Below are 19,486 nucleotides of genomic sequence, written 5' to 3'. Positions count from 1 at the left end.
CAGCAGCTCCGCCCCTGCAGCTGCAGGTTTAAGTAGGGAAAGTCCTCAATCTTAATCTCTGGCTCCTTCTCAAGTCCTGCCTCTGACTGGTCCGTTTCTCACGATGACGAGTGCAGGGTGATGGGGGGCAGGCGTCCAATGGCTTGTCCGAAAGGGCCTCGGCAACAGGCTCAATGTCAGGGGGAGGTTGCTCTCCTGGCGCCTCCTGAGAACCGTTAGGCAGAGGGGGAGGGAGCGCTCCCTCCAGAGCAACTTCCAATGGCTCCTCATCTTGATCTGGGGGTGGGGCACACTCTTCTTCAGAGACAGCGCCATCCGTGGGAACTGACCCTGGCTCCAACTCACTCCCACATCCCCTATCCTGCGGAGACTCAACAACTCCTGGATCTACCGCTCCTTCTGACAGCTGGGGACCCTGAAACACATGCCTTCCCCCTTCCTGGCCCACGCGGAGGAGCTGAGGCCCAACAAGCACCACCTTCCAGAGCCAACCCGCCAAGTAGGAGCGGAACCGCCACCATGCAGTCCCTCCCACTCCCAACTCAGCCAGTCTTCCCAGAAGGATACCATGGTCAATGGCATCGAAAGCCACTGAGAGATCAAGGAGAACCAACAGTCACACTCCCCCTGTCTCTCTCCCGACAGAGGTCATCATACAGGGCGACCAAAGCTATTTCTGTGCCAAAACCAGGCCTAAAACCCGACTGAAATGGATCCACATAATCGGTCTCATCCAAGAGTGTCTGGAGCTGGCCTGCAACCACTCGTTCAAGGACCTTGCCCAGGAATGGAACATTTGCTACCGGCCTATAGTTATTAAGATTTTCTAGGTCCAGGGAGGGTCTCTTCAGGAGTGGTCTCACTACCGCCTCTTTCAGGCAGCCAGGGACCACCCCCTCTCGCAGAGAGACATTAATCACTTCCTTGGCCCATCCAGCTGTTCCATCCCTGTTAGCTTTTATTAACCAAGAAGGGCAAGGATCCAACACAGAAGTGGTTGCACAAACCTGTCCAAGCACCTTGTCAACGTCCTCAAGCTGCACCAACTGAAACTCATCCAAGAAATCGGGACAAGGCTGTGCTCTGGATACCTCGCTTGATTCACCTGCTATAACACTGGAGTCTAAGTCCTGGTGGATGCTAAAGATTTTATCCTGGAAGTGCCTAGCAAATTCATTACAGCGGGCCTCAGATGGTTCTACCATGTCCTTGGGGCCAGCGTATAATAGCCCCCAGACAATTCTGAAGAGCTCCGCTGGGCAGCAGATTGATAATTTGATAGTGGCAACAAAATATTGGTTTTTTTGCTGCCCTCATTGCCCCTAAATACAGCTTACCATAGGCACTTACCAGTGTGTAATTGCATCCACCAGGAGTTTGTCCATTTAAAGCCGAATCTATTAATCTGCACTTTCCAAAACAACATGAGAACTGAAACACAGCCATCCTTCAAAATGTGCACGTATCCAAATTTTGTCATGTTGTTCTCCAACTAATGTTTACAAAAATGCATATATTAGGGAAAGTGTGCATAAAAATGAATATATTAGTGAAAATAGCATAAAATGCATTATATTAGGAGAAATTGTTTGCAAAAGGAGTGTATATTAGTCAAGACTATATGCAAAAATGTATTTATTAGGAGAAATTCACACTAAAATGCTGAAGAATTTTGACGAGGATTTTTTTAAAAATCGCCAATTGCTACAAAAATATGATGAACTGAATTTAAGATTGAAAAAAATGAAAAACTAAGAAAACTGAAATTGACAGATCCTTCTATCCCAAGGTGTATTTTGTGTAGTTTTTTGGATTCTGGCCCTTTAGCATTAGTACATATTAAGAACTGCATCTTCTAGTTGCAAAACAGAAATTCAAGAAATGGGATTACTTCATATGCAGTATTTAATGACCACCAACACTTTTCCTTGAAGGAGATATGCTTTCTGTGACTTTCTACTGACCTTTTAGAGAAAATGATCCTTAAGTGAAGTCCTGCCCCCAACAGATGGAGATTTGTTAAATTTAATTGACTTCATGGATTTAATAGAATGCTTATCATTGCTTTAAGATTATCTGTTGTTAAGTAATATAAATTACTTTGATCATAATTTTAGTGAGATTTCTTCAGAGATCAAAGAAGTCGTTACATTCCTCTAGCACTTTCAGTATAGCATCAAACATATATCACAGCTTTCTTAGGGTTTTTATTTCAGGGTTGGATTATTTTATGAATAAAAGCTGCCACTCAGGAGATGATTGAGACTGCAAACCTATTCACATTTACCTGGGAAGTAAGCCCCATTAAACTTCTTCAAACAGCCATGTATGCTGGCATATACTCCCTGTCAACATAATAGTTTTTGAAGAACAATCCTCTGTATATCTCTTTCTCTAGTGTTTAAAGGTTGAATGTGGCACTGGTGTAGTACAGTGACTAAGAGATTGAGCTGCTAGGTTTGAATCGAACCTCTGCCATGAACTTACTAGCCAGCGTTTGGTAAGCCGCTCTCTCTCTCCCTCTCTCCCTCTCCCTCTCTCCCTCTGCCTCAGTCCACCCTATATGCAATATGGGAGATAATACTTACTTACCCTACAAGGCTGTTGTAAGGATTATAACTAGAAAAAGCGCATAAAGCACTTTGAACAGTCGAAAATGCTATGCAAATGTTATTAATTCCTGCATGGACAATTATAGAACTGAGCCACACTAAAACAAGGCTCACTTACTGACCCATATGAAAACAATGCAAGGTGCAGAAGTCATATTCATGCTAGTCCCTGCAAGACGTGTACTTTGTCAAAGTAGTTTCCTTTTGTTTCATGACATCAGAAAGCTTGAAGATGTGGGCACTCCCAAGTGACACAGCCATTTCCACCTCCACTGCAAGCAATAATGTCTGATTGATCACTCTGTCCAGCAACCCAGTATGTGGCATATCTAATTACATTAGTGGCTTAGCAGAGTAAGTTCCTCTTGTACCAATTAGGCAGAAAAGATCCCTATTTTATTCCTGGGTGCATTTTAATTAGATCCAAAGGCAGTATCTCTCCTAACATGCCCTGCAGCTTCAGTGCCATCAGTCCTAAGATCACTTTGGTTCTTTTCATGATCATGGGCTATTTCAAACTCATTTTAAAAATCCAGTCTCTCCAGAGACGAAGCTTACATTTCGGTTTCCTGCATTTTATTTTATTTTATTCCTTAAGCATGATGTATAAACGGTGCTGGAGAAATCAAGTCAAGCTGTGTGTGTCTTCTGAGCCAGGCTATTTTAATTTAGAATAAATAACAAAGCCACTCTCACTTTTAGTCATGCCTTCTAAGACAGTCTTTTGTTCTTAGAGCATCACATTGGGTTCTCTTTGAAGATATTGGAATGTGTCTTTCCTTTACACTTCCTAGCAAGGCAGCCTGGGGTTCATTTCACTGAGGTTTCTACTAGGGAAAATACCATGTGTAGAGAGGGATGCTTGAAGAATTTGAACTTCACGAATTCTGATATGAGAATGACCTGTTCCATCCCAGACTAATGTGTGGATTGGAATATCAATACTATTCAGGTTTTGCATTTCTCTGAATTTTGTGATGCAGTTCTCAACTAAAAAACTTACCAAAATGTGTGCTTTGCAGAAAATGCATTTATAAAATATATTGGTAAGAAGATATATTAAAACGCATATTTGAATATGAATGTTCATGTAGATATTTTAAAAGGCAAATTAATGTGGACGCAGAATGGAATGTGTTATGAATGAACATGTGTGAAATTGGCACAAACCAGAAACGAGCAGGTGCATCCATGCCTAGTGTGAAGAAAGAGAAGTCCTAAGTCAGGGATGGGAGCCTTTGGGTGTCCAGATGTTGTCGGACTCCACGTCCCATCAGTCTCAGCCAGCAAGACCAATGGTCAGGGATGATGAGAGTTGGAGTCCAAGAACATAGGTAGTTGTTCTGTTAGACTTTGATCAGAACAAACTTCTGCTTCTTGAAGACTCTGAGAAAATCTTTTTAAAAACAGTTGTATACATGTCATCGTTTGGTAGCAAGGAAGAAAAAATGAAAGCTTTATTCTTTATAACAGGATGTATTATCTGGATAATTTGCCTAGAATTTCTCATGTTGTCTTTTCAGTTGTATAAATCTCCACTTGCTTTGAGAGAAGTTAAGGTAGGTAGTTTTAAAAGCCATCCTGCCTTCCATCTCTATGCTAATTACTATGAAATGGGAAATAATCTCTGTGTCTCCCTTCCAGGAAAATTCCAATGAACCTTTTAGCATTAATAGTAACCAGAGGGATTATTTCCACTGGAGGAATGAACTCCTTTGATTTGTATGCAAGAAGATTCACTAACAGCAAAAAAACAAAACGAAAAACCACCCCTTGTGGTTTCAGAATGTACCTATAGCCAACAGATATTTCTATCAAACTTTAAAAAGCAGGGAAATTGGGCAGCTATAGTGAATGCACCAGGGGAGCAGGAGATCTGATATCCTCTCTGAGATATTGTAGTATCCTACAAATTTGTAAAAACGCAAACACAGTTTGAATTGGTCTTTCACAGTCCAATCCACTTCCTGTATAGCTTGGAAGAAATTGGTAACGTGTACTTCTGAGCACATGGTGAATGGTGCTCACCTGTTATGTTCTTAAACTACAAGTTTGTGGTGGGGTTTTTTTTGCCTATTAGTGAATTTCTCTGCTTTTTAATCTGGGAGGTAAGAAATGGGATCCTGTGCAAGTTTGCTGAGAATGGATTGATCATTTGCATGTTTATTGAGTTCAGTGTGATTTACTCCCCTGCAATCATGCTTAGGTGAAACTGACAAGGGAGGAGGAGGGAGGAAGGGAGAGGATGGCAGGTTTGATCATTTGCATGTTTATTGAATTCAATGGGATTTACTTCCCTGCCATAGTGCTTAGGAAAAGTGACACTGACCATGGGGGAGGGAGGGAGGGGGAGGGGGCAAAGGGGAGGGAGGGGAGGAGGCAGGGAGGAGGCAGGGAGGGAGAGAATGGAGGGGAGGGGGAGAGGAGGAAGGGAAGGGGCAGGAGAGAGGGAAGAAGAGGAGGGGGAGGGCAGGCTTGATCATTTGCATGCTTATTTTCAGTGGGACTTACTCCTGTGCAATCATGCTTAGGATAGGTAAAACTGACTATGGGGGGAGGAGAAGGGGGAAGGAAGGAGGAGGAAGAGAGAGGAGACAGGACAAGAAAGGGAGGGGAGGGGAGAGAGGGAGAGGGGAGGGGAAGGAGAGGGAGGGAGGGAGAAGAAGAGAGGGGATTGGAAGGAGATTGGAAGAGGAGGTTTTGTAAAGTTTTGTTCTGAAATGAGCTTAAGGGAAGCAGCAGAACAGCATGGGGGTATTGTCAATTTAACAAGATGGAATGCAAAAAATCTATGCTGGCTACAGTATACAGCCACTCTTATGGCAGTATAATAAGTATTTAGAAAATTATTACAAAATGAATAATGTCTCTGTGAATCTGTACATATAGTGCATCCTAAAAATATAAAGAAATCAGGGCTATTATGTAGCTAGGGTTTTTATTTCACATAGAAGAAAATAAGGACAGGTCATCCATCCCCTGTTACACTGGGACAGTCTAAAATGTACATGAATTAGAGCTAAGCTAAGAAGTCCTATTGGTGGATTGATGGGGAGGGAACAATTGATAACAGAGACTCCAGTGCTCTGCTGGGTTCACTGCAATAGCGCAGAAGGGAGGGCAGAGCAGGGTTTGTGCCTCCTTTTCCCTTTTCTGATATTTATTTAAAAAGCCGATGCCCCCCCATTGTTTCTCCCCCATTGCAGTGTGTTTTCCCCTTTTCAGGGACATGTTGGGGGAAATAGAAAGTTATGGATCCTTTGGATCCATGCCTTCCCACTATCTGTTACTGATATGCCTGCTTTCTTCCCTCTCTGTCTCTGAGTGGAGGCAGCTGCAGACCTTTCCTTAGCCTCATAGAAGAGGCATCTGGTATTGGATCTCTATTTGCCACCTATTCACTAAATATTTTATTTCAGTATGCAATATTTTGCATGTAGTGGCATTTAGTACTTGACAGTTTGGGATAGATGGCATGCAATAGTATTCCATATTTAACAGGTAGCATGCAAGAATATTTAATGTGATATGATGGCTACTTAAATCAAAACAATCAAGTGATGTCAAGGTCTAAATTTTTAATATTCTGATGTCAGATCTAAAATGTAATTTGAAATGCCACACTCAAAACTAGGCAAAATTTTGAATACTTGCAAAGATTTGTTTCAGCTCTAACAAACATGTTCTGTATGCATGGATCTCTTTATACGAAGGGTGAGGAACCTTTGGCCCTCCAGATGCTGAGCTAAAACTCCCATAATCACAACTGACCATGCTGGCTTGGGCTGATGGGAGTTGGAGTCCAACAATATCTGGAAGGCCAAAGGATCCTCATACCTGCTTTACAATAGCTAAATACTTCTCCCTAGTAGTAGACCCTGGAGACATCTATTGTTGGCCTGAGTGTTTGAGCCATATTGGGCTCAGTTACAGGACTGAATTGTAATAACCATTAAAGTCATCTTATTATGCAAGAAACAAGGCCCAATCCTAGGCATATTTTAATTAAAAATTAGGACTGCAGCATTGATTATGGCCTTGCAGTGAAATGCGGCCTCATCTGACACCAGTTGAGCCTCCCATTTGGCATTAGCTTTCCAGCAGCCCAGGAAAAGGAAGCAGGAGCATAATGGTTGAATTATGAAGGGAGAGTTGGGTAGCTTTAATGAAATCCACAAACCCCACTGCCCGGCTCTGCTTCTTTCTAGACAAATCATGCCTCCCTCCCCATCGTAGGGATGGGGAAAAATTCATTTGCTTCACAGTTTAATGCAAACCAACCTAGGGTGCACTATCCAAAGCAATATATAAACCAAATCTCACACTTCTCTGAATTTTGTGATGCTGTTCTTCAACCCCAAATGTGTATTACAATGTATATATGGGGGAAGTGCACACAAAATTGTGTACGGGTGAAAAAAATGCATTATGTTAGAGAAAACTGCTTGGGAAATGGGTATTTTAGACAAAACTGCTTGGGAAATGCGTATTGCATACAAAAATGCATATTTTAGAAATGCACCCAGAAATATGCATTATTACCACCCTGGGCTCCTTCTGAGAGAAAGGGTAGAATATCCATTTAATAAATAAAATTAAAATAAATAATAAATAAATGTGGCAGTAGCTATCCAGGATCTCAGGCAGAGGGAAGTCCCCTTCCCATTACCTGCTCCCTGACAGCCATCTGTCGGGAATGCCTTGATTTGGATTCCTGCATTGTGCAGGGGGTTGAACTTGATGGCCTTATAGGCCCCTTCCAACTCTACTATTCTATGATTCTATGATCCTTTTAAACTGGAGATGCCAGGGATTGAACCTGGGACCTTCTGCACGCATAGCACATGCTCTGCCCCTGAACGATGGCACCTGCTCAAATTCTACTGTCTTTCTGAAGCCTGTGAATGCCTTTAATGCTCTCCAGTTTCATCTTTCTGTTTCTGATTGTCTGGTCTGTATTTGCCCAGAATTAACAAAATTTGTTTCCTTTCTGTGAACCCAGCTCTGGCATTTCTGTCTTGGCATGCTCCCTGGCAAACTGCAACATTCAGCATGCTATAAAGGGGACCCAATCATATGGATAATTCCAGATAAAAAAGCCCATCTTATAACTTTTGCAGTGTCACAGCTTTGTCATTAACAGAGAAAAGAAACTGCAGGCACGGTGGCATATTGCTTTTCTATGGAAACAATGTCTAAAAGCTCTATAGACTCTTAATTTAACAGCTGGTCTGAAATATATTTATTCCCTACACCTCTAGAGCAGTCAGTGGAATTTTATGTACCTGAGAACTACAGATGTTCCATTTGTTTTGTAAGAAAATATAGCAACTTCAGATATAATTAAACTAAGGATTACTAATGTGCTTCAGCATTAAAAACAGCAGGAAGGTTTTACCCAAGACATAGATCATGTAAATTAATTAAACATGAATATAACATTTTGAAGCAAAAATTCTGAATCGCTATGTAAATTCTACATCTCTTATTATTATGTGCTGGCACATATATAACCCTAAAAGGCCTGTTTATTATTCATGTGCTGTATCTCTGAATATGTGGGTGCCATTTCTCTTGCAAGCTCTTTCAAGAATTATTTGTCCAGATGGGTTGTTATATATGTTTTGTTTTGTTTTCATTAGGGAAAACGAATCTTAATAAATCAGAATCATATACTGAGTTGTATTAACAACATGAGCCAAATTGGAAAAAGAGTGCTATTGTTTCAGCATCTCTGTAAGTTGGGGGGGGGATCAAAGAGCAGGTAGAGTTAGAACCCATCAAAATAAAAAAAGGTGACTTTGCATCTGACACACAGTTAAGGTGCAGAAAAAGATCTGAAAGTCATTTACCCCATTCTATAGCCCAGGGACGGGGAACCTGTGTCATCCGGATGTTGTTGGACCCCTATTCCCATCAGCCCCAACCAGCATGGCCACTGGTCTAGGATGATGGGAGTTATCTAAAACATTTGCAGTGCACCAGGTTGGAGAATGCTGCTATAGCCCAAGGCTTCAAACAGGTTGACAACAAACCCAGAATCGTTGTCCAGGGAGAGATATAGCAGGTTTTATATGAGGTAGGGTCATTACCATCTAGTCATGGGAGCGGTGTGCAGGACCTGTCAAGTAGCTTACAGAGGCATCTCTAGTTGTTCACTTCATATCAAATGGTTTAGCTTTTTGGAATATAGTCCTTTATTAGCCAGACAATTGGTGTGAACTGAGTCAGAAAAGCAAAATCTTTCTGTCACTTGATCCATTTTCAGCCCTATCCCTTTTGTGACTGTTTAGAATAAAATTGGTCATCATGCTTTGACCATTCAGCTATTCTTGACAAATTATTCTAACTGTAATTGTATTATACAAAGAGACTGGAAGCTGTGAAGCAGTGTGATGCCATTTATATGTATGTAATAAATCATGTGTTCTTTTTAGAGGGAAAATGGCTATGATGTAAGTGCAAGGAAAGGTCAGACAAGCTCCCTGGCTTTTGTAGCACAGTCTCTAAAGGAGAAAATAAGGTCAGAAGAGCAGGCATCAGAGGGATAACTGATCAGATTCCTTTTATCAAAACTCCTTGCCTGATTCTTACATTATTTTGAAGAACATGTCAAGAGAGATAGAGACAGTTGAGGATAAGTCTTACATACTTGTTAAAGAAAATGTGGTTCGTTTTTAAGGAAAATAGCAGGTGGATACCTTGGTTGTGCCAATCTTTCACATGCTTAAGCAGGTCAGGCATAAAAGGGTGGCATTTCAGATTTGAAATGTTTTACAGTTTTGGTTTTAGGGTTCCCCTAAAAATCCCTTTAAATCACCAACTCCTTGCCACAAACGCCTTCAGTGATAGCCCGGAAGGTAGTCCAGAATCTGAGCTATACAATGAAGATGCTAGGCTCATCTCTGTGAGGAGGGAGTTCCACAATTTAGGATAGGTGTGGGGAACCTTTGGTCCTCCAGATGTTGCTGAGCTCCCATCATCCCTGGTCATTGTTCAGTCTGGCTGGGGCTGATTGAGAGTTGTATTTCAGCAACATCTGGAGTGCCAAAGGCTCCCCACACCTAATTTAGGGGGACCATTCCCCACACTTCTGAGGATGGTGGAACTACCCCCACATCCAAAAGGACCAATAGAGATGAAGGCAGTCTTCCACATATTTCAGGCCTAGGTAATTTAGGGCTTTGAACACTAATGTGAGCACCTTGAATTGGGCCTGGAACCAAAATGACTTTTTAGATTTTTTGGATTTTATATCTGATAAAATTGGTTAAAAACAGGACAGTTTCAACCTTCTTTAGCAGATATGCCACATGGGTCACATACCAATTAAGACCAGGGCTTTTTTTGGTAACATTATTCACCAGTGGTTAGAAGTTAGACTATGACCTGAAAGACCAGGGTTCGAACCCCCACACAGCCATGAAGCTCACTGGGTGACCTTGGGCCAGTCACTGCCTCTCAGCCTCAGAGGAAGGCAATGGTAAACCACCTCTGAATACCGCTTATCATGAAAACCCTATTCGTAGGGTCACCATAAGTTGGGATCAACTTGAAAGCAGGCCATTTCCATTTTACCAGTACAGAATACCATCATCTCTCCTTTTTTTTTGCTGCCCATAGCAACCATTTTTAGCACCCACAACACTTTTATCAAGGTACAAGTACCTGCACCTCATTTTTTACCAAAGTCCATGTATTGTGTGCTTTTTGTTTTGTAACTATTGAACATTAGCAATAGGTTTTCCTGAATCTGAAGCATTCTGCTATGAGATTGTATTTGAGAGTGTCATTGTGGTATTCTGTACCCTAATTTGTTTGCTTTTTTATATGTGAAATCTTTCTCAGTGGAATTTGTCAAAAAGACATTTTTATGGAAGTGATCTGACAGACTAGCAAGGTAATAATTGGATAATATAGAGAACGATGATTTGTGCGTCTCTGCAGTAACACTGTATTTGAAGTGGCATTTGAAAACGATAACCTAATCAAAGTGAATGATAAATGGAAAGCTTCCGAATTTGGCCTTGCTGGTGAAATTGTTCATGAATGAACTCCTAAACTTAGAGTTTGCTGTCCTGTGAGAATGGAGTTTCTTTTTAAAGGTATGATAGCAACAAATATTTGTTTTTAACAGGGGATTGATTCTCTTTATTAATGCAAACTATCACCTTCTACCGACTCCTCATTAAGCCACTTATCAAGTTGTGTGACATTTGCTTTCAGTGCCATTTGAAAGAGTTCACAGATGGGCAATTTTACACAATTTATTGAATGCATCAGAATTCAGGTAAAACAGTCCTCTCTTTTGCCTCCCAAAATTAAAATCCACTTGAATGCCAGAAAAATGGAACGCAGGGAATGAGGAGGAAATGTTGCTGCATTAGTTTGGGATATGGACACCTGCTGTTCTCAACCATATCCAACCTTCTCAACTTCTCACCTCAATCCCACTGAAGCTTCACTGCAGTTTTTGAAAAGGGCCGTGGCTCAATAAGTGTAGACAATACTGAGCTAGATGGGCCAGTGGTCTGACTCACTATAAGGCAGCGTCCTGTGTCCATATGTAAAGTAGTGATGGTACAAGAGCTTTGAGCAAGGAGAATTTGAAGTGTGAAATTCCCTTGTTCAAAAAGTGTGGCCCCATTTTGAGTAGGGCCCAGATCTCTTCAAGCTGGGCTTGACTCCAAATAATGTTTGCTTGTACCCTGCCTCTCCTGCTACCCAGCCCCTCCTACCCCAAGCAAAAAAAACATGGAAGTGCTGGATTGAGGATTGAGGAGCAGCAAAGTAACAGCAGCAAGGTCAAACGGCTTAAGAGAGTGCTTAAACAGGGCTCATCACTAAAACCAAGTTGAAAATGTCTCCCTTTCACTGTCCCATTCACCGATCATGAAGATGAGAGTCATTTTCTGTGTTTATTTCAGGTGGACAGGAGAAACTCATTAAATTTTAGTGTGGGCTTTCTTTCAAAAGTGAGAGTTCAGCCTCGCTGTCTCCCCTACGCACACCCTTCCCCCCCAACACATAGCAGAGAAAGATGGCATATCAAAAGGTGGCTTAAATGTGAAATATCCAGCCCACATAGGTCTCAATTGTACAAGTGATTCCTGACTACTTTTTTTGGGGGGGTATTGACTATGTGACTGAGGCCTACATATGTTTGATTTTACATGTGTAGGCCAGGTGGGGGTGGAAAGGACAGGCAGATTCTCACTCTGTTCTACACAGTGGACCTGATTGACTTCAATATATAGTTTGAAATAGCCCAGAACAGTTATATCAGGTGAGGCCTTACAGGAGAGGGAGGGCCTTAGATTTTTTTGTGTGGTACAGGATAGGTGATTTGGAATTTTTGCCTGAGTGGTCAAGTTTTTAAAGTCTCCTTTTCTGACTGTATCTCTAGAAGGCTTTGGAAACCAGAGACCTGGAGACCTGCTTCTCTGTTGATGTTGCTGAGCACTGAATTGTGACACAGGAGGACACTTAAAAGTCTCCTCCTTCCAGTGAACCAGCAATTCTCGCATCCTTGAAGCAGTAGAATACCCCACAAACATCTAAGAATGCTAATATTAAAGAATTTTGTTCAATGAAACATTAGTTTAAATTTAATTTTTAAAACTTACATAGCATAATAAAAATTGTAACTGGTGTTTTATTGCAAACCATTTTCATATCTAGTTTTGGAATGCAAAATAATATACTTTTTATGGCTCGGTTATTGGTTAGAAAATATCTATAAAGGTCTATAAAAATTCTCTGCATTTAGATTCAATCATCATTGTTAGTTGTGTAGTAAACTGAAAAACAGTAATTGTAACTGGAATTTACCTCTGGACTGGAAATCTGATCTATTTTATAATATTTAATTTAAATTCTTTATTATTTAAACAGAACCAGTGCATTACATTAATTTTTAAAGTTTGTTACTTTTAGAAATTATAGGTTTTAATTTAGATCTGCAGGTTTCTCATTAATTTATGGCACAATCTTAATTTTGAAGATCAGGAACCATTTACTGCAAGTTTATTAGTAAACTCTGTGGCTATTAAATATGTTGTATTTCATCCACAGTGTACATAAATGTTGCTTTAAACAGAAAATATCCTTTTATTTTTACAACAAAGAGGAGTGATAAAAAAAATTTCAGTGAAAGCTCTAGTGCAATCTTAAGGAAGAAGAAAAGACATACTATGTCATACCTACTGGGGCTGCTCGAATAAGAAGTGTATGAAGGAGTTGAGCAGACCATGATACACAACTAGAGTATTACAAATAGCCTGGAACTACAGGTTTAATACACCTGCTGTAACTGTCCCATTCGGTATGGAATAGAACTGATTCTGAGGATGATCCACCCTACCATGCATTAAATATTAGCCTGCAATATAAGGCAATAGCATCAGGCAATTAATCAGTAAGCCATAAAAATGATTAATACGTGATGCTGTAAATTTCACATAATAAATTAAAGGCCTTACAGTGTATCCTCTTTTAAGATCTGCTATCATAGCAGAGCTGTAAACCAAAGTAAATACCAGAATTTAATAGCTTGGCTTTCCTTACACAATAAATTGATCCAGGGGTGTGAATGAAGGAAAGTGATGCAGTTATACTGCTGACGTTAATCAGTGTTGGCCCAGTAGGCTGTCTGGATGAGACAAGTCCACCTGGAAACCATGTGTAAGACTCTCTGAGATCTTGGGAGGGAGAATGAGGTATAAGTTAAATAAATAAAGCATTATGGGTACATGAAATAGTTCCCATGTGAAGGCAAGCCATATGAAGTGTCTTGCTATGCAGTTTATGCCACTATAAACTTTGGTTTTCACTGTTTTCAGAGTGTGAAAATCCTGGAAATGGGTGGCAAACTACACTAAATGCAGTCAGCTGCCATGCTTAAACCTCTTTTAAACAAAACGAAAATCCCTCAGCCACCTCATTGCTTCATATGGTAAGCAGACATGCACATACCCTAGATCCTCAAAATGTCCATTTTATTAAAGTACTGTACTCTAATCAGAAGCATATTCATCGTGCCCCCCACCCCTCAAAGGTTTGAAATAAAGATCATTCAAAAGTTTAACACAGTCCTACTTTTATTATTGTTAAACTATTATTATCAGAGCTTGGAAGATTACTTTTAAAAAGTAATAAATTACAGTTACAGTTACATGGCCCCCCAAAAGTAGTAATTACCGTTACAATTACAATAGCTCTGAAAGTAACTGATTACTTTACTTTTGCTCAAAAGCAATTGCTACAATTACATTTAGTTACTTTAAAAAAAAATTGCCTACAAGGTGCTGGCCTTGGCTGCTGCACATCTAAGTAGCCTAAAACAACATTAAAAATAAGCACACACACACAGAGGATAGTAGAATATTTTTTTTATCCATAAGATTAACAGAATGGCATAACACCCCACCCCTAGCAATGATGATACCCCAACACACATATTTTTGTATATATATATTGCCTCCAGCTCTTTTCTCCTTCCGCTCCTGTTAATTTTTAAACAATTGTTTTCTCCACCCTCTCTCGCTCTCCACCTCCTCCCTTGTCACCTCCTAAGCACCCATAGAGCATGAAGGAAGAACAACGCTGCACAGAAGCCCAATTTGAAGCACATGATTTTTATTCACAAAACAGAGGAGCAGAAGACTTCCCCTGCTCCCCCCCCAAAGTAATGCATAAAAGTAATGCTGGAAACATTACAATTACTCCTCAAAAGTAATGAAATTACTACTCGTTCTATTACCAGCAAAATGTAATGAAGTTACCCACTTGTTACTCAAAAAAGTAATAAATTACAAGTAATTCATTACTTGTAACTAGTTACTTCCAAGCTCTGATTATTATTACATTTATATTCCACCTTTCTTCCAAGGAACTCAAGTCATACATGCTTCCCCCCCCTTCTCCATTTTATCCTCACAACAACCCTGTGAGGTAAATTAGGCTTAAAGACAGTGACTGGCCCAAGGTCATGCAGTGGGCTTCATTGGCTGAGTGAAGATTTGAGCTCAGGTCCTGGTCCAACATTCTAACAACTACACCACACTGGCTATCCCAAGATTCACTATGGGCCTCTCTGCACATCTGATCCTGTTCTATCCTGTTTTCATCCCAAAATCCACAGAAGTGAACAAATTTGTCACATATCAAGCAGCTTTCAGAGGTCCTTGAACCCAGAATGTATCAGAATCAACTTGGCATACCTATATTTGATTTGTGTGTGTGTGTGATCTTACATAAAAACCTCTGTATCCAAGTAGGTTAATAGAGATTTGCCTTCAAGGAAAAAGGATCCCATGAAAATGAATTTAGGTTCCTGTAAGATTTTCTTATTAGGCATGACCAAACTCCTATTTGTCCAACACAGTCAATACCAACCCTCTTTCCTGAAGAGCTATTTATTTCTGACTCTGTCAGGAATCGTATTAGATGTACTGTGAAAAAACATGAGAATTTATGGTAGTTTCATCTTTATATAAAACACTTCAAGAATCAATTACTGGGAAAGGAGTCACAGTATACAAATTGAATGTGCCCATCTGCCAACACTGAAGTTGTGAACCATCCACTGTTTACTGACTAGTTACTAGAAGAAGATGCCATAAGACCTGCTGTGCTACAAATTGCAGATATTCAGGGTTTCTAGTGAGTATAAATTAAGAGCTCAGGAGTGTCATTTATATTGGATGTCACATTCAACATTAATTTAATCTTGCACTATTCACTTTATTGCTGAACACATCATTAAATTATAAAGTGTAAAATTACATTTGTCTATTACATATTGTGTATTTGGATGTGATCCTTCAAAATTAATCATTCAAAATATATAAAAGGCATTTTATCTCATTAGAGCCCCCTCTATCAACCTCATAATATAGTTGTTCTTTCAGGAATAATTCAGAAACATTATCACAGCTAACAACTGTGCATGGTTGCTATCAATATTATTAGAAACTAAGGGCTCTACCCCTGCTCACTTTGCTTGCCAACCCCGCCTACTTTTGGCAAGCTCCCCTTTCCCATGGGTCACCAAACCCCCACTCCCCCACGGTTTGCTGTATCTCTCCCCCTGTTCCCCTCAGGTGTCACCAGAGCTCCCCTCCCCTTTTACCCCCCACCACCCCAGAGGTCCACAGAGCTTCCCTCTCCCTTCTCTCCCACCCACCACAATAGGGGATGCCAGAACTCCCCTCTTCCTTCTCTCCCCACCATCACCCCAGGGGGTGCCAGAACTCCCCTCCCCCTTCTCCCCCCAGGTCACCAGAACTCCCCTTCCCCTTCTGCCCCAGGTCACCAGAACTCTCCTCCCCCTTCTTTCCACCACCACCTCAGGAGTTGCCAGAACTTCCTTCTCCTTCCCCACCCCCACTCCAGGGGGTACCAGAACTCCTCTGGCTGGCCTCCCACTCTCCTAGTGAGGCCGAGTTCTGTGCCTCATTGTGCCAGCCCACCATCGCTATCACTGCCTGTCACATGGGCTTGCCAACACTCTCCCCACTCCCAAAAGACAAAACAAGAAATATTTAAAATTCAGATACTGAAAAGGTCTCTTGAGTTGAGTGGCTGATATCAAACGTTTGCATCAAATTGATTTTTCATCATTCAGATTAAATTTATAAAAAAAACTGATTCAGAGTGGGACTCAATTTCATTTGGAAGGACCTAAATTTTCAGTCTCCATGAAATCTCTGTTTTTTAGTATTATCAGGATATCAAGATGGTTTTGGAACACAGAAATTAGTTTTGGGGCTGGAGAGGCATTGCAGAAACTAGCCACCCTGATTCCACATGAAATATTCTTTCACTTTCTTCCTAAGGGTGAGGTGAGGTGAGGTGAAAGAGTCTATTGGGCCTTCCCAGATGAAAAAAGCTCCATAGTTTTATATTCTCATGTGCACCAAACACCACTAAAATGATATTATGTAACCACATAAAAGAGCAATAGCCTTCCAGGGCAAAGACAGACACACTCCAGTTTCTTCCTTCCTTCCTTCCTTCCTTCCTTCCTTCCTTCCTAAATACATCTTATTAAATTTACAATTGTTTGCTATTTTCAGAGAATCGGGAGAAGTGTGATTTAGCAATGGAGAGGGAGAACACACAGTCTTCACAAAGTTGTCAGCCATTGCTCTAGAGCAGTCATTCCCAGTCTGGTGCCCTCCAGGGCTACAAATCCCAACATCCCTGACCACTGAGCATGCTGACTGTGGCTGATGGGAGTGGCAGTACAAAGCATCTGAAGGACTCCATTGGGACTCAGTAGTACAGGGAAGAAGCACTCAGCCTCTTTAAATGTTGTGGGAATTATGGGGGAATTGTGATGAGCATACACTGACACAAAGAAAAATATTTGCTTCTATTTTATGCTTTTCTTACTCTGCCTCTTCCCATGACTGTAATCACTACACTGACAATGGCATTAATTTTTTTTATTATTTTTTATTTATATCCTGCCCTTTTTCCCAGCAGGAGCCCAGTGATTAGCCAGGGACACTTGTACACTAGCCATCAAATGAATGTGACCTATTTTTCAGTTTTAGAAGATCACAAGATTTTACCACCACAACAATGAATTGTTTTATATCTTATTTTAAGAAAGTAGCCATACCAAACACTTAAATATTTAGGTCAAAGGCAACTTCTGTGGTTTTCTGCTCAAGATTTTGCCTTGAAACCCAGTACAATCTTTCTGTTCAGAAGTTAGTGCCTTACCCATTCAACCCATCATAGCTCTGAGTGTGTGCACACATTGTTGTGTTGTTGTTTTTAAGTACAACTTGGCTAGAACTGACTTTCTACCTTCTCATCTCTTCCGCTCTTTGGCTTTGTCCCCAAGCAGTTTGGGGATCAAGTTTGCATATTGGCATCTGTGAAATGACTTTAAATTTAAATATTAGGTATGCTTTGTTATTAGTGATAGGTGGGGTTTAGCAGCAGCTTGATACTTGTAGCAAAGAAGAAGCATAATCTGCTTTCATTTGTGCAGCAGCCTTACAAAGGAAATGGCTGTGGGAAGTGGCCATGAGGCAAGTGGGAGGATCTTCTTTGGCTAGTTCTTGGGCAAGGGGTGAGGCTTGGATGGACTGGAACTCTAGTTGTGTCTGGGTCCAGAGGTGTTCAGGATTCATTACATTTAAATTTCAGCCATCTGACAGCAATCACACTTCACACATGTCATACATGTATAACTGTACATCTACAAATTTATATAGAAATGTAATTATCCCTATTCATTACATTGTGCCTTGAAACTTAATAGAGCATACTTATTAAATCAGATATAGAAACTACATAAACTGCTGTACCTAGACACATACACACACACAAACATATAATTAATAATTTTATTTCTTTTTACTGAAAACTATCTTCAACAGCTATGTACTATGTATAAGGGGGGGCTAAACCCTGCTATAATTAGATTCTAGAGTCTTTGTGACTAAAGGCAAAACCAAAGTCATAAAGAGGTTGGAGAAAAATCTTAAAATTGGGGAAACAAAAAGTGAACCACGATGGAGTCAGAAAGGTTGCAGTTCTTTTCAGTGTTGAGCTGTGATTAATGAACTTGTAAATTCCCATGAATCTATGAAGACAAGCAACCACGTATGGGGTGTGTGTCTCTGATTGCTTTCTTTCTTTTGAATCTACAAAGATCATGTAAGAACAGGCACTTTGGTGTTTGGCACCTTTGCTTTTGCTCCTGATCCTGGATGTGGGCCAAGTAACAAGATGAGTCAGGTGTGTTCAGTAAATAAAAAAGAAGCATTCAAATTATTGCAAACCTTCAAAAGAGATTTCTGTTATGAGACTTGGAAGTAATTATTGCACTGAGGTGGGCAAAGCATTTTATATACATCTCTCATTTTAAATGTAAAGCGTTCAACTTGATTATCAATTATTTTGAATAATGGTGGGCACTTAAGAACTTATAGTAATGACAGAGATATGAAAACTTCAGGAGCAGTGCCAAGTTGTTGGGTTCCCCCCCCCCCCGGGAAGGGTGTTATGCCTTCAAGTGCTATATGTCAAGCAAACATTGAGAAGGTAAAATTTTCTCTAGCATGGCCAGTTCTTGAATTGACACTTTTTTGAGTCACAGATGACACCATTGGGAAAGGCTTGAATTATGGGAGGGAAAAGGGGGCTTAATGAAATCCACAAGCTTCACATCTTGCCTCCCTCCAATTTTAGCCAAACCTTCCCTCCCCCATAGCCTTCCAAAAATAGTAGCTAAGGAGGTGGCTACAAAAGGTAAATGTGCTGAGCCCCATTTACCCACCATTCCTGTAATCTGAATTGTATGGAATGAAATGAAATGGAAGGCATTGCTTGCTAGATTTCTGGTTGATATGCAATCCTAAAAGGTGCAGGAGCCCCGCCAGTGAAAATGTTATCAACCTACCACAATCTTCCTGGTTGAGCCCCATCAATCCTTTGCTAAAACTATTCCTCTTAGGTGAGGCACTAATTCACAAAATCCATCCCTTCACAAGAGGGTTCCCAGTGATCTGTGGAAATTAATGAAACCCAGATACCATCTAGGTGCACAAAGAGATATAGTATAAAAGGCTATAGTATAGAACAGGGTGTGGGAAACGTTTCCATTCTGTGGCCCGCATTTCCTTAATATACAGGGGAACTATGACCACATTCACACCCTGTATTTATTCCACGATTATTCCACTTTAAACAGTCATGGCTTCCCCCAAAGAATCATAGGAAGTGTAGTTTGTGAAGGATGCTGACAGACAGACCCCTTTTCCCTTTGTAGAGCTTCAATTCTCAGTGTTTTTTGGGGAAAGAGACTATTCTGGAAATTGTAGCTGTTTGAAGAAACTACACTTCCCAGGAGT

The 19,486-nt window shown here is 40.6% G+C and overlaps 1 protein-coding gene across 10 annotated transcripts in view; it reads left to right on the top strand.

The window, feature by feature from the left end:
- LOC133389305 (glypican-5-like) overlaps nt 1-19,486 on the top strand; it is a 699,994-nt gene that overhangs the window by 422,174 nt on the left and 258,334 nt on the right. For 7 of the 10 annotated variants that reach the window (XM_061636699.1, XM_061636700.1, XM_061636697.1 and 4 more), the window contains one exon: nt 4,136-4,171. The exons of the other annotated variants lie outside the window; for them this stretch is intronic. In XM_061636699.1, the coding sequence (XP_061492683.1) occupies nt 4,136-4,171 (36 nt within the window). The remainder of the gene's footprint in view (nt 1-4,135; nt 4,172-19,486) is intronic. 10 annotated transcript variants of the gene reach the window in all.

The sequence above is a fragment of the Rhineura floridana genome, chromosome 7 (assembly GCF_030035675.1).
Source record: "Rhineura floridana isolate rRhiFlo1 chromosome 7, rRhiFlo1.hap2, whole genome shotgun sequence".
In the NCBI taxonomy this organism is placed as follows: Eukaryota; Metazoa; Chordata; class Lepidosauria; order Squamata; family Rhineuridae; genus Rhineura; species Rhineura floridana.
Note: the sequence above shows the minus strand (reverse complement) of the source record. Positions and strands in the feature narration are given on the sequence as shown.